General features: G+C 43.9%; 4 protein-coding genes and 1 long non-coding RNA gene across 7 annotated transcripts; 3 read left to right on the top strand and 2 right to left on the bottom strand.

The window, feature by feature from the left end:
* Positions 1 to 2489: 2489 nt before the first annotated feature.
* Positions 2490 to 7923, bottom strand: mmp25a (matrix metallopeptidase 25a). The gene is made up of 10 exons (XM_042087673.1): positions 7431 to 7923; positions 6197 to 6329; positions 5486 to 5636; positions 4798 to 5102; positions 4498 to 4677; positions 4276 to 4351; positions 4008 to 4090; positions 3674 to 3823; positions 3220 to 3501; positions 2490 to 2988 (listed from the first exon to the last, which is right to left on the bottom strand). The coding sequence occupies exons 1-10, from the start codon at positions 7566 to 7568 to the stop codon at positions 2738 to 2740; spliced, it is 1749 nt and encodes a 582-aa protein (XP_041943607.1). The 5' UTR covers positions 7569 to 7923; the 3' UTR covers positions 2490 to 2737.
* A 1611-nt stretch (positions 7924 to 9534) lies between these two features.
* On the bottom strand, positions 9535 to 13564 carry unc119.2 (unc-119 lipid binding chaperone B homolog 2). Its single transcript, XM_042085187.1, has 5 exons — positions 12672 to 13564; positions 11311 to 11424; positions 10509 to 10602; positions 10051 to 10223; positions 9535 to 9898 (listed from the first exon to the last, which is right to left on the bottom strand). The coding sequence occupies exons 1-5, from the start codon at positions 12925 to 12927 to the stop codon at positions 9762 to 9764; spliced, it is 774 nt and encodes a 257-aa protein (XP_041941121.1). The 5' UTR covers positions 12928 to 13564; the 3' UTR covers positions 9535 to 9761.
* Positions 13565 to 13584: 20 nt separating this feature from the next.
* si:ch73-248e21.5 (mucin-5AC) lies at positions 13585 to 15607 on the top strand. The gene is made up of 2 exons (XM_042085178.1): positions 13585 to 13702; positions 13937 to 15607. The coding sequence occupies exons 1-2, from the start codon at positions 13700 to 13702 to the stop codon at positions 15605 to 15607; spliced, it is 1674 nt and encodes a 557-aa protein (XP_041941112.1). The 5' UTR covers positions 13585 to 13699.
* Positions 15608 to 16326: 719 nt separating this feature from the next.
* Positions 16327 to 21008, top strand: si:ch73-248e21.7 (mucin-2). Of its 3 annotated transcripts, none has more exons than XM_042085181.1 (3): positions 16327 to 16514; positions 16736 to 16786; positions 17601 to 19407. In XM_042085181.1, exon 3 carries the CDS (start codon positions 18040 to 18042, stop codon positions 19354 to 19356), a length of 1317 nt encoding a protein of 438 aa, XP_041941115.1. In that variant the 5' UTR covers positions 16327 to 16514; positions 16736 to 16786; positions 17601 to 18039; the 3' UTR covers positions 19357 to 19407. The 3 variants fall into 3 exon arrangements, with proteins under 3 accessions (XP_041941115.1, XP_041941114.1, XP_041941113.1); XM_042085180.1 differs by lacking the exon at positions 16327 to 16514 and adding an exon at positions 20855 to 21008 and having other exon boundaries at positions 16523 to 16786; positions 17601 to 19399; XM_042085179.1 differs by lacking the exon at positions 16327 to 16514 and having other exon boundaries at positions 16523 to 16786.
* On the top strand, positions 17325 to 23000 carry LOC121704744. Its single transcript, XR_006030636.1, has 4 exons — positions 17325 to 17334; positions 19908 to 19915; positions 20511 to 20517; positions 22509 to 23000. It is a non-coding gene; the product is annotated as an uncharacterized LOC121704744 (long non-coding RNA).
* Positions 23001 to 23139: the final 139 nt, after the last annotated feature.

The raw sequence follows: 23139 nt of genomic DNA, 5'->3' as shown, positions 1-23139 counted from the left end.
TTGGACTACAAATGCTGGGGGTGTTCGTAATGTTATAGCGGCACTCACGTAGCGCATAACTTTTGGAACTGGACCCTGTTTATTTGTCTGCTACTAAGTCTTTATATTCCCGGATTGTTGAAAGATATTTAATTGTATTGTTTTTCAGCTTAGTACACCTTGCACGCTTGTCTGCTCGTCTATCCTCTAGCTTTAAACCAAACTGACATTGGAACATTAGCACCAAAGATCACCAAAGATTGGCACTGAAACTTTGTGACAGGAAGGCCTAGTCTAATTTCAAAGTGTTTTTGGATATTTGTGTGCAGCGACATATTTAAGGATGTTAGGACTTTGTTGTGAGTAATCCCACGATGGTATTCAACTCAAAAATGTTAGAAGTTTTGAGTGTAAAATATGGATGAATGTAACTGCTTGCCCTTGCTTTAATCTTCTCCCATAAAGTATGTACTGAACAAGCCCTTGAGTATATTTGAATTACAATGCATACCAGTTTGAGTCCTACTACACTCTCTAGGACAGGGGTTCTCAAAGTTTTGATTGGTGAGGGCCAATTCAGGAACCCAACATTGAACTGAGGGCTGCCAAAGGGGTGGGGGGAGAAAAAGAAGGAAAAAAAACTGGGGAAAAAATCCCATTTGTAATCATTTTAATTACCAGGTTGCATCTTTACAGTTTATATGTATTGCTTTAAACACATTTTAATTCATAACTGAGGCTAAACCTGGCAAAACCTGTGAAAATCTTTAATAAATTGCAATGCACACACAATCCCTCAGATTCTCTACCCTCAACAGACAAATTTGAGATATAACAGTTCTGGTTGCAGTCCATTTCAAGTACAAACTTATTTAGAACAAACAGTCTCAGTGTGCCTTGCCTCTTATCAGCATAGGCCTTATTCAGGGCCAATTACAGCTAGCAAAACACCACAGGAAAACCTGACGGCCACTAAACACACTAAACGGAGATTCATTCTTTTCAAAGCACACAGTACAGTTGTACAGTTTTAACAGTTTTACAGATGTTATCAGATGTTATCGCGGGCCGCCAGAAATGTTTCCACGGGCCGCCACTGAATTGAATTATCCATCCAAGCATCTCTCCACTATACCTCTGGCATCCTTTAGGGTGCCCCACACACTCATCACTAAGGTCTGTCACATAATACAGCTCCTACTCTGGGCAAGCCTCTGATGGCCTCTCAGCCAGCCATCCCACTTCCTCACCTCATATGTAGTGAATAAGAGAGTGCAGTCACCCTTCCAGGGCTAAAACCCTGGCCTACAGGGTACCATACCTGCACCCTGACTGCATTGCAAAGACCCTATAGGCTCATTGGTATGGCCATCAGAGTGCATGCTCAACCGTAGTAACAGCACTCCTTTACAGTGCTCATCTCTGGAGGCAGCCTTAAAATCATTCCAGGGGCACCACTCCTTCTTTGACACATCTATTTTCATTTAATGTCGCAAATACCATAAGATCCCATTGTAACTCAATGCAATAACATTATGTTTAAATTGATATTTTCTGATACCCTGGAAATCCAGAGTTCTCACAAGAGCACAATTTGAATAAACTCAGCGAGTGACTCTGGCGATGAGTAATGATGCTCATTACCTATGCCCATGGAGCCGAGCTGCACCAATCACATCGGTGTATCTGATATAGGCGTGCAAGAGGCGAGCTAAACAAATGATGACAGCGTTGCAATGTCGAAGTCCGAAATCAGTCAGTAAACATTGGTCGTAGTGATAATCAATTGCGTGCAGTGATATTTTCAAATGCATGCTTGGTAATTTTCCAGGCTAATTTTCTGAAGAATGATGACCCGATGCCCACCGCAAGGGACATATGATAAAAGAAAGAAAGAAAGAACATTTTTGACTTTTTTTCCCTATATGTGTCCTTCAACCATAACACTTAAATATCTAAATCTTAATATCAAAACTTTTTTCTGGGTCCCAGGAGGATATGGCCTGTTTGTCTTGTTCAGTATAAGTATAAGTAAGTATATATACTCTTTTGATCCCGTGAGCAATCCCAATCCGTGAATTAGTGAAACACACTCAGCACACAGTGAACACACAGTGAGGTGAAGCACACACTAATCCCAGCGCAGTGAGCTGCCTGCAACAACAGCGGCGCTCGGGGAGTAGTGAGGGGTTAGATGCCTTGCTCAAGGGCACTTCAGCTGTGCCTACTGGTCGAGGTTCGAACTGGCAACCCTCCGGTTATAAGTCCGAAGCGCTAACCAGTAGGGCACGGCTGCCCACATTTAGAATCTGTTGAAAGAATCCAGTAGCCTATCTCATGGAGGGACATGTACAAAATTCCAATCTATCTTTGTTGGGTGATAGACATACGAGTGTAAATAGCCCCAGTTTCCCTATAATGCAGCAAGGCAGACATTTGTGACTTGGATAAGCAATGTTGGCTATACATGTGGTCAGTATTAAACATACACACATACCAAACAATTTCCATTTCCATTCAGAAAAAAGAAGCACTTTATTTGCATAGGACACAGAAGTGCCATTGGAATTAGTGTTGTGTTAAGATACTGTCTTTGTTAAAACATCAGAGTAGTCAGGGTAATTCCATATTTACAACAATAAAATGGCAATGCATTCCCAAGCTGCAGCACTTTTAAAACAATGTCTCCAAAAAACGAAACATTTAGATGTACAACTCAGTATAAAATCATACAAAATACATCTTTAAACACTGAAAATCAAAATAGTAAAATTTGGCAGATTACAGCCAGGGCCAGTGTGGTGATCCAGGGCAGGGCCGTGGAGGTGAGAGCCAGGCCTCTAGAGCAGCAGCAGGATGTAGGCACCTTGGTTGTGGGCGTGGGCTCTACACCTGGAGGGTCACATTTCATCCAGTCAACTGTAGTGGATTTTGCCTTGATAGGTCCTTCATTCAGTCCTCCTCGTCCAAGCACCCAGTAGGAAGAGCCCTTGAAGAAATACGTGTCTCCTAACAGAGTGAAAAACATCATAAGGTGTGGGACACACAAAAGGCAGAGGTGCAACAGGTTATATAAAGAAGGATCGCATAGGTGTAGTACTGTAGGTGTGGGAATATAAAGAAGAATTTAAAGCACAATATCTACACCAGCTCCGGAATTTGTCACTTTTTGTGGTGCACATTTTCTCTGATCCCCCCCCCCAGCCTCTGTAACCTCACTGCCCATGGATGCAGTCTTACCGTCTCCCCAGCTTATGATGTCATCTGGATGTGCAGGCACCCCATTCCAAAGCGTGGCTGATTTCGGATAGCCCACCTCCTGTCTCATGCCTGCACCTCTCTCGTCAAACCTCCAGAACTCTCCACCGCTGAATAGGTACGTTTTCCCATTATGAGCCCACACAAATGACGCCTCCAGTTTGGTCGGCACGTGTCCTGCCAGTGTCCGCATGCCCCAGTCCGCCAGTGGACGGGGGTAGTCAGGGAGCGCTGTCCTGTCCTTAAACACCCAGTACTGATCGCCTGAGAGAGTCATGGAGCACAAGATCAGCTGTAGTTTACATACACCCCCACATGCCCATAAGCACCTACATGTGCTACAACACGTGTTGGGGAAGTTTAAACAGACATGTTTGTACTCAGTCACGAAGTACAAACTGTACGATAGAGGAACATCCTTATATTTTTTCCTCACCGCTGAAAAAAACAATGTTTCCATTGGCCCTCTCATAGACGGCATCTATTCTCTCCAAGGTGGGAGGAAGACCAATCCAGAAGTTCTTAATCAAAGCAGGGATGAAGGACAACAGGGCGCCTGAGTGCTGGACCCGCCAGAAGTATTTACCTGAGAGTGAAAAGAGAGAGATAGATATAGGGAGGAATGGAGAGAAAAGAAGAGAAAACATGGAGGAATGTTGTGATGTATTCGTTTTAGTAACTGTGTGTAGCTTATGTATATGTGTGTGGGTGTACACATGTTTGTATGTATGTTTGCATTGATTGATGCTGTTAAATAAACTTGGGTTTACCCCTGAAAAAGAAGACCTCTCCTCTGATATTGGCTATGGCATCATAACCTCCTTCACAACGATCAGGAAGGGCAGGCATTGGACTGGAAAAATGATCATCAAAAACATTATTATCTCTTTCAACAACATTCCCACCACTGTCATCCCCTTAACCATGTCCACTATTGTTTTTCACATTTCAGTTTAATTATAATCATCATAAGTGGCAATATTATTATATCACAATATCTTCCTTTGTCTGTCATAAGATGGCAAGTGTTATTCTTACTGATCAGTTGGTCTCGCAGGTATGGGAATGGATGGCATCTCTGGCATCACAGGTGGCTGTGTCCGAACACCTTTCCCTTCAAAGACAGTTAAACTTCTCTTATATGCTATTCCTTTCAAAACTTATGACAATACGAATGCCATTCTCAATAACTGTACACGTGTGTGTGTGCACTGCGTTTGTTTAAATACAAGAGAGCAGATGTGCGTGTGTGGTGTGTACCATAGAGTGTCTGTATCCCCAGCTGGTCATCACTGGGCAGTGTGTAGCTACGGAAGTCTCCTACGGAGCCCTGATAGTAGGGCCTCATGATGGATGGGACAGAGGAGGAGTGGGAGAGACCCAAAGCGTGGCCAAACTCATGGACGGCCACTGCAAACAGGTCTGTGGTTCCATTCACGTCTGACAGAGGAAGGAGAGGGAGATTAAATATATATGCAGTGTCAATACATAACATACTCCACAACTGTCAGTAATATTATCCAAAATTGGCACATGTAAATCTATGAGGCTCATCGAGACCTCCATAGCTCCAGTGTTCCCCATCATCAAAGTGGGTGTTCCCCGCCATGTCCCCTGTCCCAGGAAAGAATGCATGGGCCAGCGTCCCCCCTCGGCCATCGAAGGGATATCCGTCGTCATGGTAGCCACGTGGGAAGGACACCTCTATGTCCACGTTCTGCCGTAGTTCTCCTGGTTTAGGGTGCACCAGGTGGAAGCGCAGGGGGGTGTGCTCACCCCAGGCGCGCAGGGCATAGGTCAGGAGCATCTCCACCAGCTCTGGGCGCAGCCAGGGTGAGCGAGAGGGCGACGGGAAGCTCAACACGCTGCAACCAGAGAACAGGAAGAGTGGCTATGCTAGTGAAAACAATGCCCTGTATCTGAACATCACAGTTACAAATGGTTGCTTGTGTGGAATTGGAGTGTCCTCATGGCTTTTCTCACTGTTCCATATACAGTATCGAGCAAATGCATGGCAGGCAACATTATTAATTTTGTGGTGGAAATGCTCACCGTTTTGATAGATACAATAAACTCAGCAAAGGCAGAATATGCTTTACTAATACATGATCATCACTACACATCATGTTTCCATATGAGTGTGTAGGACTATTCCTAAATCATTTTTAGACAGCTCCTTACAGAGATGACAGTTACATCCAGTATCTTGAGGATATGTTGTTTATGTACTCTGCATATTTTCACAAACCTCCATGTGATGTCTGTTTTATACCATCTAAGACCTGTCAGACTATATCTCTTCTTCCTCTTTCTTTTCCTCCTTCGTAGCAGGTCTTCAGTGCCAATGATGTCTGGTAAAGAACAGCGAGGTTTGTCCATGAGAGCTGATGTGGCCCTGTCTTAGAGATGTGAACAGATCATCATCATCATCATCATCAAAACTAGTTAAATAAGAACACACAAAGATGGAATACAATCACATGGGACCAAAAAAAGAAAATAAAGAATGGAAGTAGACTCTGTAGTCTTCCTGCTTTGAACCAAATAGTTTCAAGGATAAATTATATTTGTATTATTCTGAGATCAAGTGACCCTTGTATTTATAATGCTGCACAAGCTCAACAGCCTGGTCACTGGTCACTCTAGGAGAGATGACCATGGGATTTTCCCTAGAATTGTCATGTCTTTAGTTTTTGGCACATTGATGTTCAAGAAAGACGACTTGCACCAGTCTGTGAAATCGGTGACAGGACCATGCTGGTCACTGCTGAGGAGAGACACAATCACTGAATTGCCTGTGAATTATATGATGCCTCACATTGGCTTTGTCTCTCCTTTGCGTACAACACAATAAAAAGAGAATTTAAAATGATATTCAGTTCATGATAAGGGTCTTCAATGCAAATCAAAGTTTCTTTCAAAGTGTCTCTCTCTCAGGCTGGCAGGTCATCTGAGTTACCAAGAGTTCCTGTTTCCTCCAGCCCAGCAAAGCGCTGCATCTCTCGCAGAGCTCTTTCAATGGTCTCCTTGGTGTGAAGTCTCCCCGTCCGTACATCTGCAGGAGGCAAGTAGCCATAGCGGCTCAACCAGTCCTTAAAACAGAAAACAAAGGTGACAGAATGACAGGAGGCCGCCGGTGTGACACATGTGGCATGGTGTAGACCAGATAACTTGCACATACAGCAGGAATATGGAATGGTTGCTACTTCAGACAGTCTCAGTCTCATTTAGGGCATTTAGCCTCGACCTATTTGATTTTATTGGTGCTGTTGCGTCCTATCCAAAGCAAGAGCCAGACCAATCAATGAAATGATCTCCTTTACATCATACTTTGCTGCAGTTCACTGTCAGGGATGAATGCATACAGTAACCATGATCTGGTAACACTGATATGCATGTGTCATGTTCAATATATTAAAGAAAACTGATTGTTGATGTTTATGTTACTCTTTTGTGGGAGACTTGGGGGGAAATGCTTTGATGACATTGTTGAACTTTCAGACATCCATAAATTCCTTAACAAAGTTACAAGGAAATCGTGTAAAATTACTTGTAAAACAACTGTGAAAACACATATATAAGTCTACGTTACTAAAACGCGCGCGGATAACAATGGGCCCTAATGTAAATGCTGGGCTAAGTCTAAAGTCTAATTAATGACGAATCTCTAAGTGTATATGCAAATGCAGTACCACGAAAAAAGATCCGATGGGAGCTAAAAGCTGTCTCACGACGCATGATGGTGTTAATTCTTGCACGATAACTTTTTTCACTTTGCACTTTGCTAAATTACAGGACCTTTTTTCCAACCTATAGTGTCTGACTGCAGTACATTCTTGTTTTCTAGTGGGCTAGCTGGTTATAATGAAATCACACACACACCCCTAAGCATGAAATAAGAAAAGCATCCGAATTCATTAAATATTCATACCGCCCTATATGCTCCAACTTTTGCTGTTAAAATTACAAATAAAAAAAAAAAGTAAAATAAAATTACCTCGTTGCGAATAGCTTAATCAAAAATGTCTATTGGCGGAACAAGACATGTTTGAGGGATTCGACTAGTTTTACAGTAAAATAAATAAAATACCAGCATATTACAGGCCAACATAATTAATTTCCCAAAGTATGGTGCGCGTTCGTGTAGCATATGTGCTGTTTTCATGGGGTAACCCCCGCAGTAGCCTACTCACCACTCCACGGGAATAGTGGTCCACAGTCAGAACAGGGAGCGCTGAGGATATGCTGGGAAGTATTAATCCGACCACAAGCAGCGCGTAAAGGTTCATTTTATGGGACGAGGTAGTCCAAGTAATTGTAGGGTGGCACATCAAATGTGCCAAGTAAACTCCTTCGGAAGACAAATAGTTGCGTTACACAACGCACACATTTCCAATAATATGTCGGCACCGTAAAGGAACATTTCCCAGTCACAGCATAACTTATATTTGTAGCTTTCCGGTTTTGCACAAAGATAGGCGACAGTTCTCAGCAACACATTCTCAGCAGACGCTACAGATTGATGTTTTCCATTTGCTTTTTGTCTCGGGAGATTAGGCAGCGCCCGGATCAATATCCATATAGGACCTCCTGTAACGGGACTGCGCCGGCTTTCAACTCAGACTGTATGGATTCTTGTCAGCAAAGTGATCTCTCCATCTCCCTCCCTCTCTTTAGCTCTATCTCTCTCTCTCTCACTCACACACACACACACACACACACACACACACACACACTCAAAAACACACATGTGAGACAAGTTGCAGCTGAAAAAAATGTTTTGGATGGATTCTGTTATTACTAGACTGTTTATGAGCAGTGCTTGCTGATGCTGACTGCTTGATAAACACTGTTAACCCATTACAAATGCATATCCTGCAAGTGAAGGACCACATGAAACATTCCCTCACGCACACACACACACACACGCATGCACACACACACACACACACACACACACACACAGACACTCACATCAGAGTGTAGGCAGACATACTGTACTATAAAGTAGCCTACATACACATATTGACACTCAGACACATATAAACACTTAGACACACAGAAAGACACAGACACACAGACAGGCCCCCAAAAAACTGTTGAATGGACACACTGTTGTGTGAATAATGAAAAGACACTATATAGCTGGCATAACCCGCACTCTACCACAGGGAGCTGGAGGACTCCATGAGTCATAAACATAACAGAGTGTCTGCTTACAACTCCACCATTATGGCCAGAGAGGATGGGGGTGGGGGGTGGGCTGAGGGGGGAAGAGATAGCTATATTCACTTGACTAATAATACGCCAAATAAGAGATGAAGGGAGTTATACGACGAGAGTGAAGAGAAGAGTGGCATGTGTGTCTAGCAGAAAACTGGGGGATGGGAAAGAGGAAGAGAGGAGAGAGAGGGGAGGAGGAGAGGGAGACCTTCTTCCTTCTCCATATTTAATTGAGTCGGTCCATGAAGAGATGGGGTGGTGGGAGTCTGTATCTGTGGCTGAATGCCGGTGTTTATGAGTGCATATGTATCTGTGTTATTCCCAGGATGCGACCCCCTGAAGTGAATGAATGTGCATGTTTGATCCAAGGGAGGATGTTTATGCATTTTTTGTATGAGAGGATGGGAGAAGGAAGCAGAGAGGATTAAAAAAGAAGCCATATTACCCTACTTTTTGGCTGATGCTCTTTTTAAACACTGCACAGTGGGCCACAAAGAGTTTCCTCTATGAGTAAATCAAAACACAGATGCTCACCCTGTAGACGAGGTTACAGCATATTGACCACCTCTCTCTCTCTGGAGTTAGGCCCACTGTTTCCTTCTGATCTTAACACTATTGGAAACTATACAATCCCCTCACCATATTGTACAGTACAGTACGCCATAGGTGTTTGTTAGATCTGGTATGTTTCATCTGACTGCTTGATAATGACAATGTTTACATGAAAGGGGTTTGGGTGCACATACGGACAATGTATAAATGAAAGTTGTGCATCCTGTCATGATAATGAGGCATTAAGCGGTAATGTTAAATATACAAGTGTAGTGTACAAAAGTTTTTTTTTAGTAAAACACTTTAGATGATGTTCAAAACACTCCCCATCTTAAAACAGGCATGCGAGTTTAGAATTTACACACTAAACAAAAATAAATAAATAAAATATAAAATAAAAATTTGCTCCCGGGGAAACACAATGTGGACCAACTTCAAACGTTTAACCCTCTAACAAAACAAATGCAAGACTATGATTATAAACAAAGCCACAACACCTTTTATAATAAAAGCAACTGAACACTTCATCAATCAAACTTTATTATTATTCCTTTAGTTATACAGGTGGTCTTATTGAGATACTCCATGAATGAAATTCTACACATGCTCATTTCATACATACCAGGAAAGCTCAACTGCTTAGGGATGTTGGAGAATCTACAACATAAAGGAGTTTGTTCAGCATTCTCAATTCTCTCTCAGTGAGTGTCTCCCTGAGTCCCCTTTCTCTTGAACCCCATGAAGCATCATCAGGAGGACTCTCTTACGAATGCATCTCGCTTCGGGCAGAAGGAGTATTCAGCTTTGTGGTGCATGATCAGTTTGTTATTTGCAAAGTAGAAGCTGTCCGATCGTGTCTCATACGGGCTCGCTATCATCTCTTCAACTAGGAACAGAGAAAACACACACACACACACACACACACACACATCTGAGTCTTCTTGCCATCTTGCCATAGCCATTTCAACTAATAGCAATAGCTGAACAAAGTATTCAAACTGACACTTTGATTAGCCATTTTTGTGGCTCCAGACATACCTATCTCTGGCTCCAGCTGAGGCACAGTGTAGATGTGCTCGCAAGTGTTTCTGCTGTCTGGGATGCAGAAGCCAATCTCAAAGTCGAAGCTTTTAAGGAGCCGGTCTCGGAAGTAATGCCTCTCAATGAGCCGGAATTTGTTCACTGCTTTGGTTCCCACTATAAACTCCAACCTGCATAAGAAGAGCGAGAGGGGGAGAGAGAGAGAGAGAGAGAGAGAGAGGGAGAGAGATGTTTCAGAAGATAAAGTCGAGCTAAATGTGGTTTAGGCTCTCTCAAGAAGAGAATCTTGACAGATGGACTGATAGGTAGATGTTGATTGAAGGGCTGATGGACTATGTTAGTACTTGTGTAAAAATGTATGTGTATTTGTGAGATGAGAGAGACAATAGGGAGACACACACACACACACACACACACAGATTAGCCTACGTTATTAATATACCATATCGACTTACGTGGCTCCGATCTCCCTGATGGCGAGGAAAGCAGGTGAAAAGTGATATCGAATAAATCTCCCCGGCTCCTGCTCCTGCTGCCCGCCAGTGATCTCTTACAGGGAGGGCAGAGGGCTCGTTAGAACTACATTAACAACACTACAACTGCTAATGATTACAATGACTACAGTCTGCCATTTCAATCCATCTCCAATCTTCATCTCATCATTATCATCATCATCATCATCTGTTTTGGAATTTCAATACATAGCTTTTTTTTAGCAATATGTGTACAGGCATCTCTTTACACGTATATATAATTTCTATTGTACGGACTTTTATAGTTTTATAGACATTATGTAGACTTATAAAGTTTTTTTGACTTTTGCAGTGTTTTTAGATTTTCCCCATTTGGACGAAAGGAGAATCTTAAAATACTTGAATACATTACATTACATTTGGCTGATGCCTTTTTAGCCAAAGCGACTTACAACATGGTAATCAGTTTAAGCTTTTTAAAACAATTCTCTCAACAATTCTAGAAAACTTTTAAACAATTTAGAAGGTGAAGTACAATAAGAAAAGGTGCATCAGTGAGTGCTGTTTTTATACAGTCAGTTCCAGTCAGGTGGTAAGTGGCAGAATTAGCAAGGCTATTTGTAAGTAGTGGAAAGTAGTAGAAAACATATACAGACACTGGGCTGTTTTTCTAAATATTTGGGTGATTTCACAACGGAAAGCACACCATGTGACAACACAAAAACCACAAACACATACCTGAACTGTGCATGTGTTTGTGTCAAAGGTTTATGTACACAAATACCTGTTGGACAGTGTTTTTTGATATCCAGAATGATGGCACCACTGTCCATGTCCCGGATTTTGAAGCGCGAGAAGCTGATGTTGTAAATATTATCCTCAGGAGAGCACAAGTAAGCTGTTCATGAAGATGAACACAAAATGAAAACAACACTTGAGCACATGCACTTCACTGGTTCACAGCTGCATTCATGGCATCATGGCTGATCACATGAGGGCACTGCAGCCTGGAAGCACACTACATACCACAACCACATGACAGACAATGGTCATTCATGACGTCCTAAACCTGCATTTGGTATGTAGTACATGTCTGCATGCAGTTCAAGTCTCAATCACTAGAGGGCACGATTTGAGACTTTGAGTAGCTTGTCTGCTGAATCATCAATCACCATCTTGGTCTACTACTGAATTGTGTCTGCAAGAAGCAGAAAACTCTGTTGTTAAGCCATTGTTAAAACATGTGATAATTGATCATTTTCCCCCTATAAATGTTCGTTGTTCAACACTGATTATGTTGTGTAATATGTAAGAAAACAATCTCATATCCTAATCAAAACCAGCCTTTATATTTATGTCACATGAATATGCCCTGAGCTGGGTGAATGCACTTTTATATGACATTGTGTGGTTCATTTCAGTCCATGATATGAAAATGATGTGATGTGTGTTATGTGATCATGTACAGAGATCCTTACAGGCCCCTAGCTGAGACATTGCAGCATCAGCAAGCCTAAGAACATAGCATTTATAACTGTGAAATTATTGTAAAACAATATTGTTGTTTGAAGAATGTTATACATAGGACACATGGGGAATGATCAATGGGACATACTGTACTGGGGTGAATGTATAACTCTCTCTCTTCCTCTTAATATTCTGCAGTCCTGCTATTTAGCCTAGGTTGAACAATGAACTATGAACTCTGTGGTATTTTGTAAACCTAATCAATGTTTGCATATCAAATTGCTTGTACTGAATGTACAACTACAGAAACTACTCTCCTAACACCTGTTTTTGTGTGCACAATGCACATTCATGTTAACTCATATTGGCATTGGGTTGCCTGAGGAAGAGCCAGGGGCTCGAAACGTTGCACGCAAAATAAAAAAACCTTCCATGGGAGCTATATGGTGTGCGGATCACTCTCAGACAGGGATGTGCGCGGTCACACGTTTACTTAACTCATATTGGTGAAACATGACAATTCTATGAATAAAAAGGCCTAACAGCATAGCAGTGAGAATCCAAAGAAAGAGTAAATTCATGAAATTCTTGATTTCATCACAGATTGAACCTATGTAGAACCGACGGCAGTTTAGGGCCCTCTTGTCATCCCAGTTGTTATGGCAACCGTGGACTCACCCCGTGTGTATCCTGCTAGTCTCAGGACCTGCTCCGGTGTCACTGGGCCAGTGGGCTTCCAGTCAGGCCACAGGTCCCCCTGGACCTCATCCATCTCCCCTGTGATGAAGTCGTTCCAGTCCAACAACTCACCCTCCCCTTCCCCCGCGGCCTCCGTCCACTGCCCTGCCCCTCGTCCCTCTTCCTCTGTTTCCAGCGCGGGATACTGATATTCTTCCTCATCACTCTCTAGCTCTTTGTCGTCTGGGTTCTCCATTTCTGTGCTTCAGTGATTCTGTTGGTAATTGTCGCTTTACTCTCTCCCTTTGTCTCAACTCTGCCTTACTACTGGCGCAGACTTCACACCCTCGGTGTCAGTGACTAAAACAGATTAACTCAATCTGAGGCCTCTAATCCCAGACAATCCTCAATTAAATACAGACCCAGCCTATGGCAACCCGTCAGGGACAAAACACAAAAAAGAGATTACTCGCGGCGTGAGTGAGAGAGAGGGAGACAGACAACAGAAGACTGACATATTTATGAATGACCAGACTTTGAATTAACTTAATTGAATTCATTCACTTTTCAATTTCGTTTATGAATAGTCATAAACATACCATTGTAAACATTGTGCAAGCATTTTATAAGGTGCATATCGTATATCTTCCATGTTGCAACACACCGTACATGGTGTCCTGCAAAAAACTGAAACGGGATCTCTGTTCCCGTAACACATTTGTAAATCTAGTGCTGTGAATTGAGTCAGCCGGATGCTTTAGTGTGACATTTTTGCAACACATTAGATGCAATGACATTGGAGGCGTGGCATGAGAACCACATCCTGTTTTAGCCTCCAACCCTGTGATCCCACTGTCACCATGGCAATGGAATGGAACTTTTTTTTCGTCATCTCTTTTTGTCAGTTATGATTGGTCCCCTGAGGTTTCCCAGAAGTCAAGAGGAGTAGCTGCTAGCTGCTGCCCCAACAGCACAAGCAGAAGTTTGGTAGGAAGTGGAAGACAATGTGAGATGAGCAGAGATCAGGCATGGTAAGTTACATTACAGTAGTTTTTTATTCAAGACCATCTAATTCACAGTGAACATATATAGAGGTTTATTCATTAAGAGAATTGTGAGGTTAAAGAGAACTTTCTTATTTAAGAAAACTAAGTATTTGAAGAAGGCTATGTGTTGAGCAACTCAGAAACCAAAACAAAAACTGAGTCTGCTTCTTGTGAGCTTACGTTTCTTTCTCATTTGATCTTATATCCATACCTCAACAGGTACTATACGCTCAGAGACGCAAGATGGTTTGGACGCTGCTTTCTGTAGGTTTTTGTGTCTTTCACGTCCTTGCTGAATCAACACTATCTTCCTTACTCAATGTGAATAACACCATGGCAACCCCAGGAGTAAACAAAACAAACGATCGGTACAGTCGGATCAGTACAGTGACAGAATCTTCCGCTACATCAATGGTCAGTGACGCAACAACAGCACAAACAAATACAACAACAACAACAACAACAATAACAACAAAGACAATAACAGCAGAAACCAACAAGACCCTTCCAGCAGACAAAGTGGTTCTCATTGAGGGAACAGCAGCAGAGCCATTGGTTGAAAATACAAACATTTCAAAAACAACTCATGGACTGACCACAAACAGTGAGCTCAACACACCACAGACCAAGCCTTATGTTTTGGCTGCCATTACAACCCCCAGACCACCAATCCAACAGCAGGTGACAGCCTCTTTCACCTCCCCTGAGGAGCACAACGCCACTCAGAACACAGGATCAGGCCCCACCACAGCACAGTGGCACGCAGGCCCCCAGCCCACACCAAGCCCCTCTCCACTGGGGATAGAGGTGACCCAGGGCCATCTGGAGGCTGCAGGCAGCTCACAACCAGCCTCCCCTGGGCCAGAGTGGGGTATCACAGAGGGACAGACGGATTCGGCTCCATTCGAGCAGACAACGATAATCGATAGGAGTGTAAACTACACTACGGCCAGTGAAGCAGCTCTAACTCAGGGCTTGGGATACACCCACTTCTCTTTGTCTCATTCGAAGAACTCAACGCAGGCCGGGCCAGACAGCATGGAGAGTGAGGTACGCACAGACAGTATGACAACACAGAACACAAGGAGGTATGATGCAAATGCAAACATGACCTTAAGAGTCCATCTCAAACTAACCACCGATAGAGTCACACGTACCACCACTCCCAACAGCACGATATTCACCACCCTCAGAACAGTAGCCGTGACGGCAGGTCCTTCTGCTGCACTGCACACTCCCACGGACATCGAGACTGACACATCCAACATCAGCTTGCCCGTCAACAGCACTTCAGGACCGGACATCTCCATTCAGCTGCGCACCTTGACCACCACCACCATGAAGATGACCACAGGGGGCCTGAGGCCAGAGGATTTGCAAACCGAAACCAAAACAAACATCTCAGGATGCACTGAAGGAAGGCCCTCTCCCTGCTGCACCAGGCTGGCCTGCTTCCTCACAATCTGGGGCCTTGCCCTGGCCGCATCCTTCTTCCTGGGCCTCAACATCTTCCTGTGGGTCCGTCTGTCCGCCGTGAGGAAGAGCGGGCGCTGGGAGACGGACGCACGGACACGGGCAGGCGGCGCGCAAAGAGGAGCGGCCACGGGGGACGACGGGAGCCTGTGGGCAAACCCGCGGGCCACCGTGGAGGAGAGGGTGGAGTTCTGGTACGCTAACGGCACCATGACAAACAGCAGCGACAGACACAGAGGGCCAGAGAAGGAGAGAAGAAGGGACAAATGGAGCGAGAGAAAGGGGGGGCGGATGAACGGAAGCCTGTGGCCTCAGCCTAAAGTGACTATGTCCGACATCACGGAGTTCTGGTATGGGAGGGAGAGGCCGACAGGGAAGAATCACCAGACAATACTGGAGGAAGAGGAGGCACAGTGAGCAAAATGAAGATCTGATTGATCAGGGCGAGAGAGACTGGACCATTAAGGCTGAGCCTTACAATTCCCTCACTGTTCCATCTGTAAGGCAAACATATTTGTAGATTAATGTAATTATTAGTTATTCATTTGCTGTAAGTTTTGTCTTGCAGAGTAAATGTTTTATTCCACTTGTGTGAGAGAGAGGTATGTCAAAGTGTTTGTGTCAGGTAACATGTACAGTATCTGTGAATGAGGATGTAGTAGGGGGTTTATAATTGCATGATTGTTCATGTGCAATAAATGGTCAGAGCTGGTAGCAAAGGGAGGACGCTTTGGACAGAAAGAGGAAATGATACCGACTGTTGATCTTTTTTAGGGGACAGGGAGCCTAACCACACAGAGAGTCGAGTCTACACCCTACCGCACACACACACACGCACACACGCACACACACACACACACACACAAATGACATACAAACAAAAATACAAAATACAAATAATGAATAATACAGGACCAAATTTGGGTCCTGTATTGGTTGACTACATGCTGCATTATATTTACAGAAATTCTTAACTCAATATGCTCATGCTAAACTAAGATTTCACCGAATTTCACTGACGCATTTTCAAGTAAAATCTGATGGTAATCTGATGTACCATATGTGTGAAACTACTACCACACAGTCAGCTTCCTGCCTTTAACGTTTCTCATGAACTCTAGCATCCCTCCACCCAATGATATCTTTCCCACAAACACACACACACACACAGAGTCCACATATACACATGCTCAAAAGCAAGAACACATGCATGCAAACACCACAAAGCAATGCCCACATGTCTCAACACACCCAGCGTGCGGCTTCCTCTGATGGCTTTCGACTTCTCGTTTGAGGGAGAGGAACATTACGACAGAGCGCTGAGGTATAGTGAACCTTTGGCCTTTCTCCAGTTCCTACTATCTCACTTCAACAGGAGCCACGGCCAGCAAACTGTCTCTCTCGGATGAGCAGAGATAGAGGGAGAAAGAAAGAGAAATCCAGAGAGGATGACGCAGAGTGACTAGAAGACACTGACTCCTTCCAAAGAAAGAGCAGGTCAACAAGGGCAATTACATAAAGTGTTTTTTTTTTCCATCTTTCAAGAATGAGCACCCACATTACAAGTAACTTCCACCGGTGATGCCCATGTGTCAGGTAAGCCTTGCTCTTACTTACAAAGAAAGCTAAGCTAACGGCTCCAAACCTGACACACACATTCACAAAGGATTTCAAAATATCCAGAAGAATGAATGATATAGTCAGCTACCAACAGACATATAGACATATACAGTAGTAGATATCTTCCAAAGGTGGAAGAGGAAGATAGTCACGCTCTTCATTTGTAGCCATAAACCCATTAGTTACTAATGACTTCTCCCATGAATTATAACAAAGAGCTCTTTGTTTAGGTATGAGTACTTGATATCCAGTATTGTTTGTGTATTGTGTATGAGTTTATACATTTCTATAACACATTTCTAAAAGGCTTTGTAAATGTAGTAATGTAGTATAGTGTCCAGTACTATACATGTGCTATTTAGAGTCCAACTGGATACTACCTTAGAGACATGTTCGTTTACAACTGAGATATGCTCATACCTAAAGCACATGGTAAATAACAGAATGTATATTAGGCAACACTAGACTTAAGGTATGAAAACCTAATGCATATTTGGAGGTAAGAGTTTCTCATTGACTGGATTGTATATAACATTGCAATAAAGTTGTGTTGAGTTTGTGTTGTGCAAATGGTGATCCAACTTCCATTGCCACAGCAATCACATTACACAAGCAGGGCAGTTCAGACAGAGTTTTTTTTTTTAATCAAAGTGATGAAGGCATTCCTTTCTTAATCTAGTAAGGTTAGGGGATTAATCCTGGAAGAAACGTTGGCATAATTAATTTTTTCCACATTTATTTTTTCACTAATTGTGAATATTTTCTCTGTTTTTCTCTCTTCATGCTCAAGATCTCTGCAGCTTAAATTCCCGTCTGCCCTGGAACCAAGGCCGAGCCACCAGCACAAAAACCTCACTTGAGGTGGAAAGAGGAAGAAAGTAAAGATCAACAGAGCTGAGAAAAGAAGAAAGCGTGGCTGTGCGTTTTCCGGCCTACATCCACCTGCAAGGCCAAGTCTGCAGAAGCACCACAGCACCAGTGCCAGCGAGGCAGAGGGCACATGAGAGCAGCGCCGAGGACAAACAGAAGCCTGCGGTGGGCGGCAGAGGAAGAAAACGGTGCCACCTTCGGCCAGAGCACGGCCACAGATACTCGTTCACAAGCGTCAATCTTCACCCCTCTGCCTGAGCCCTAGGACAGACCAGACCACCACACCACACAACAGCCCGGCTCTACAGAAATAAAAGGGGTGTAAATACATCTAGCCGGTGGCCTGATTGCTCTTCAGCATGGAAAAGCCTACGTTACTTTTTATTACTTTACTTCTCCTGTCCTCCTGTCCTTGGCAGACAACAGATGCTGATGCAGCAATAGTAGCAGATGACGATGCCACTACTGTGTTCAACACTGAACCCACAACAGAGGCCGCCAGCACTTTAATGCCCACAGACACAGAGCCTGGTCCTGAGAGTACATCAGAGTACGCCATTTTAGACCATCCGGCAACTCCTGAACTCCTCACCACAGTCATTTATGAACCAGTGACAACAACCACCACAGAAGAGCCGACCACCGTTACTCTACTTCAAACCACACCTGAGACCACATGGATCCCTGAGGAAACCACACAGATCATTCCTATTGCAATCCAAACCACCAGACCGGGCCCTACTACCCCTTCAGTAACCAGCCAAATTATTCCCGAAACCACTCAAACCACTAGGTCCGACCCCATCTCCACACCACCTCCAACCACACCCACAATGGTTCAGTCCACTTCCACTTCAGCTTCAGCACCCCCTGAGTCTACCTCTGCTGTCACTCCCAAGACCACTGCTGAGACCACCAGCACAACATCACCCCCACCAATGACACTCCATCCACACTTCCCAGTCATCCCCATCTCCTCAAAACCGTACCTTGAAACAAGCTTCACCACCACAGAAGCCACAGATCGCTCTGGTATCCCAGGAGTGCCCATCGTTCTCGGAGACTCCTCCTCTGCAGTTGACCCAGGGAGCCAGTCCAACAAGTCCCTGTGGCTGACGGTCATCGTGGCCGCTCTGGTGGCCGCACTGGCCAGCATCGCCTGCATCGCCCTGGTGGTCAGGCGCAGGAGACAGAAGCAAGGGTTCGGCGACACCGGTGTCAGCGGTCGAGACCAGAGGTCCCGAGGGAAGGGCAAGAAGAAGGGCGAGGAGGACGTGTGGGCCGGGCCGGTGTTGATGGGCGGCGTGGAGAGGGACGAGTGCGACGGCAACGGGGACGTGGAGGACAACAACAACGGCGGCCCGGCGGACGGGACTGACCCGATGCTCAGCACGTTCGCGCCCAGCGAGGATGAGGAGAAGGCCGTGGGAGCCAAGGGCACTAAGGAGGCCAAGAAATGGGAGGAGCAGTCGCCGCTGCTCTACATCGACGAGGACGCCGAGGAGGTGGAGGTGGAGGGGATCCCAGCCAATCAGCAGGACTCCTCTCATGACGGACAGAGCGCAGAGAAGACTGATGCGGAGGGGGCAGTGGCACAGAAGAAAGGGGAAGTGAGGGCAGAAACGGGTGGGGTGCTGGATGGAGCTGTGGCTTTCTGCCAAACCACAGCGGTGTGAAACCTCTCTTACTCATGACCGCTCCCCTGACTTACAACCCCATGTGCAGTATAGTGTTAATTTTGTCACCTATTTTTAATTTAGTCCTAGTCTTAGTCTTGTGACGAAATGTCCTTTTCAGTCTTTGTCATATTTAGTCATTCAAATATAATTTTTGTTAGTCAAGTTTTAGTCGACTAAAAGTCTCGTCATTTTAGTCTAGTTTTAGTCAAAAAAAAACTAAAGGTATCTTAGTCTTAGTCAGTTTTAGTCAACACATTTTAGTCTTTTTTTTATAACAAATTATTTCTGATTACCATTTGAGTCAAATAGTGTTTCACACATCTCAATTTTCCAACAATATTGTGTGTCCACAGGGCTACTCATCTGTTATAATTACTCATTCTGATTTTTTGTCAGTCAGTATGTTTACATGCACAGGTAAGTCGAGCTACAGTTATAGCTCGGCTAGGATTTGACCATAGACAGTAAAAGATTTGACTGGACCACTGTCATATTCGTAGATCAGTGTTTCTCAAAGTGTGGTCCAGGAATCACTGGTGGTCCGCGAGCAGACGTGGTAAAATATAATATAGATGAGTTGTTTGCAATATTGAACCAACTTGTATGTAAAAACAGTTCTGCAACACTGTCTATGTAAGATATGCCAGCTTAAATCATACAGTATGAATCCACACAATAAGCAAAGTGCAAAGACAATAAGCAAGGTGGTTCAGTGAGTAGGCCTATAGTGTAGACTAATTATAGGCTACTGTTGAAGTAGGTATAATCTTTTTTTTTTTTTTTTAGCTAGGGTTAGTTAAGTGGTCCTGAAACTGAAAAAGAAGAGAAACACTGTTGTAGACCAAAGTATTAATGTTTTACTCCGCCTCGCTAGATGGCGATATGCGCCCAAACACAACACATTCCCCAAACAGACTCTCCATCTTAGCCATAGCTAACTTGCTAGCGAACTTTCCATATTAGCTTACTTGCTAGCAAACTTTGCATCATCAGTCTAACTAGTTAAATAGTTGGCATTACATGATGAACATTTTCGTATGGACATTCTGGGGGATGTTAATTTGTATGAGAGAAGCTTCAACTTCTGGGTATGTAGCATTGTGGCATAAAGCTTAGGTAGTTAGCTTGCTAACTCTGGTAGAAATCTCCAGTGTTCTTGTTCCATGTAGTTTCGTGTTGCAGCAACAGCACGTAGACTAGCCTACAGGAAAGCTGTTGCGTATGAACTCATTCGGAATATTTTGAAAACGTAACAGCTAGATATTCTGTCTTCTCATTTTGTAGACGAAAATAAAGAGAGATTTTATCTTAGTTTTTATTTCATGCAAAACATTTTAGTCTCGTCTTTTTTCGTCAACAATAATGCATCTTAAGATAGTCTTAGTCAGTGTTTCAGGACATTACTGCCGTCTCGTCATCGTCTCGTCTTAGTCATGAAAAAAAAGGTTGTTGACGAACATATTTCCTCTCGTCTCGTCTGACGAAATTAACACTAGTGCAGTAAATTAACTGCTGTCCATTTAAAAGTCAAAGTCAAAGTCAAAGTCAGCTTTATTGTCAATTTCTTCACATGTTCCAGACATACAAAGAGATCGAAATTACGTTTCTCACTATCCCACGGTGAAGACAAGACATGTTTTACCAATTTAGGTCCACAGACAAACATAACATTAAAGTAAACAAAAAAGTAAGTAAATAAGTAAATAAAAAAGTAAGTAAATAAGTAAATAAGAGGGCACATATAATAATGAAAAAATAAGAGCAGCAAAATGTGGTTGAAATTGTGCATAGACAGTCAATAAAAATACTAGTGCAAATTCAGGCCAATAAAAGGCTTGGGTAGTTCTGTTTGACCTAAGTAAGAAGAAAGTGGCATAGTGGTGCAAGTTATGTAAGAGCAGCAGAAGTGTTGTGTTTTCAGGACAACAACACCAGTTGTAAAGTGTACAAGTGTGCAAGTGTGCAAGTGGAGTAGTGCAGGCGGCCATTTTTGGGTCCAATGTCCAGGATGTTATGTAGCTGAGGGTGGAGGGGGGAGAGGAGGGAGAGAGTTCAGCATCCTTACGGCTTGGTGTATGAAGCTGTTGGTGAGTCTGGTAGTGCGGGAGCGCAGGCTTCTGTACCTCTTCCCAGAGGGCAGTAGATCAAACAGATTGTGAGCGGGGTGACTTGCATCACTCACAATTTTGGTCGCCTTGCGGGTGAGGTGGGTGGTGTAAATGTAAATGTCCTTCAGGGAGGGGAGTGAAGCACCAATAATCCTTCCAGCTGTGTTCACTATGCGCTGCAGGGCTTTCCTGTTGTATTCAGTGCAGCTTCCGCCCCACACAGCGATACAGCTGGAGAGGATGCTCTCGATGGTGCCTCGGTAGAATGTGGTCATGATGGCTGGTGGAGCACTTGCTCGCCTGAGTTTCCGCAGGAAGTACAGGCGGCGCTGAGCTCTCTTCGCCAGTGATGCAGTGTTGGTGGTCCAGGAGAGGTCTTCACTGATGTGCACCCCCAGGAATTTGGTGCTGCTCGCTCTCTCCACCACAGCACCGTCGATGGTCAGTGGCAGGTGTTGGGTGTGACCTCTCCGGAAGTCAACAACAATCTCTTTGGTCTTGCTGACGTTCAGCAGGAGGTTGTTGTCCCTGCACCACGTGGTCAGATGGTCGACCTCCAACCTGTATTGAGTCTCGTCGCCCTTGGTGATGAGACCCACCAGAGTTGTGTCGTCAGCAAATTTCACTATGTGATTGTTGCTGTAGGTTGCAGTGCAGTCATGTGTCAGCAGGGTGAAGAGCAGCGGACTGAGGGGGATCCCCGGATTTATGGGGGAAATGGATTAAGAAATATACTTTGGACTCTGGATATACTACAGGACTTTGTTAGCCTGATGAGCCAGACCCACATTAAAATGTAGGGTTTGGGGATTTACCGTTGGCAGTGCTCAGTCCGAGAGGCGGGATAATTGGTTGTCTTTCAAATTCCCTCTGCACGCAATAGGATAGCGCTACAACTCATGAGTCACATACGTTTTCCCACCAGCGCAGCTAGTTGGCTAGTTTAAACTTTTGGCAACTTAAAAAAAGCTTAACTCGTGCCACGCTGTTCACCAACAGCAACATCCATCTTCTTTGTTTTCAAGTAGCAGGGAGTTCAAGCCGTCAATCATTATGTTAAGCCCGCCTAACGTCTCTATACACAATGTGATTGGCCCTATCGAAGTTTAATTTTTCCAGCTCGCAAGCCAACGGAGAGTTGGTAGACTAGCCCGGGTCCCTAGGGTGCATCTAGATTTCTAGGCTAGGACTTTGTGTGAACTGGGAATCAAGCCTTTGAATTCACTGGTACTGAATATCTCATGTAAAACATTCAGCAGAACAACAACACATTCCACACTGTGATTCCAAAACCTCTAGAATACTAACGTTACTGCGTTTAGAATAATATCCTTATCTGAGCCGCCAAGCCACTGTCTGTGCCTTTGCATTTCTGAAATGGTGTGTGTATATGGGGTGGGGGTATGGTGTGTGTAATGGTGTGTGAGTGTGTGTGTGTGTGAGGAGGTTGTGGTGTAATGGTATGTGTAGATACTAAGAGGTTTCTTTTGTGTTGCATTTAAAAATGTCTGAATAAAATAAATATTAACTTTATTTTTCTGAGGATTTTTCATGTGATATGCACACATTTTAAGTTCACAATGCTTGAAGCCAAAACAATCTAATAGAGTATAAGTTTGACTAGTTGTTTCAAGTTTGGCCACTAGAGGGAGCCTCTGTCCTATTTAGCTCA

Source organism: Alosa sapidissima, chromosome 3 (assembly GCF_018492685.1).
Source record: "Alosa sapidissima isolate fAloSap1 chromosome 3, fAloSap1.pri, whole genome shotgun sequence".
Taxonomy (NCBI): Eukaryota; Metazoa; Chordata; class Actinopteri; order Clupeiformes; family Clupeidae; genus Alosa; species Alosa sapidissima.
This window is presented reverse-complemented; position numbering and strand designations above follow the sequence as displayed.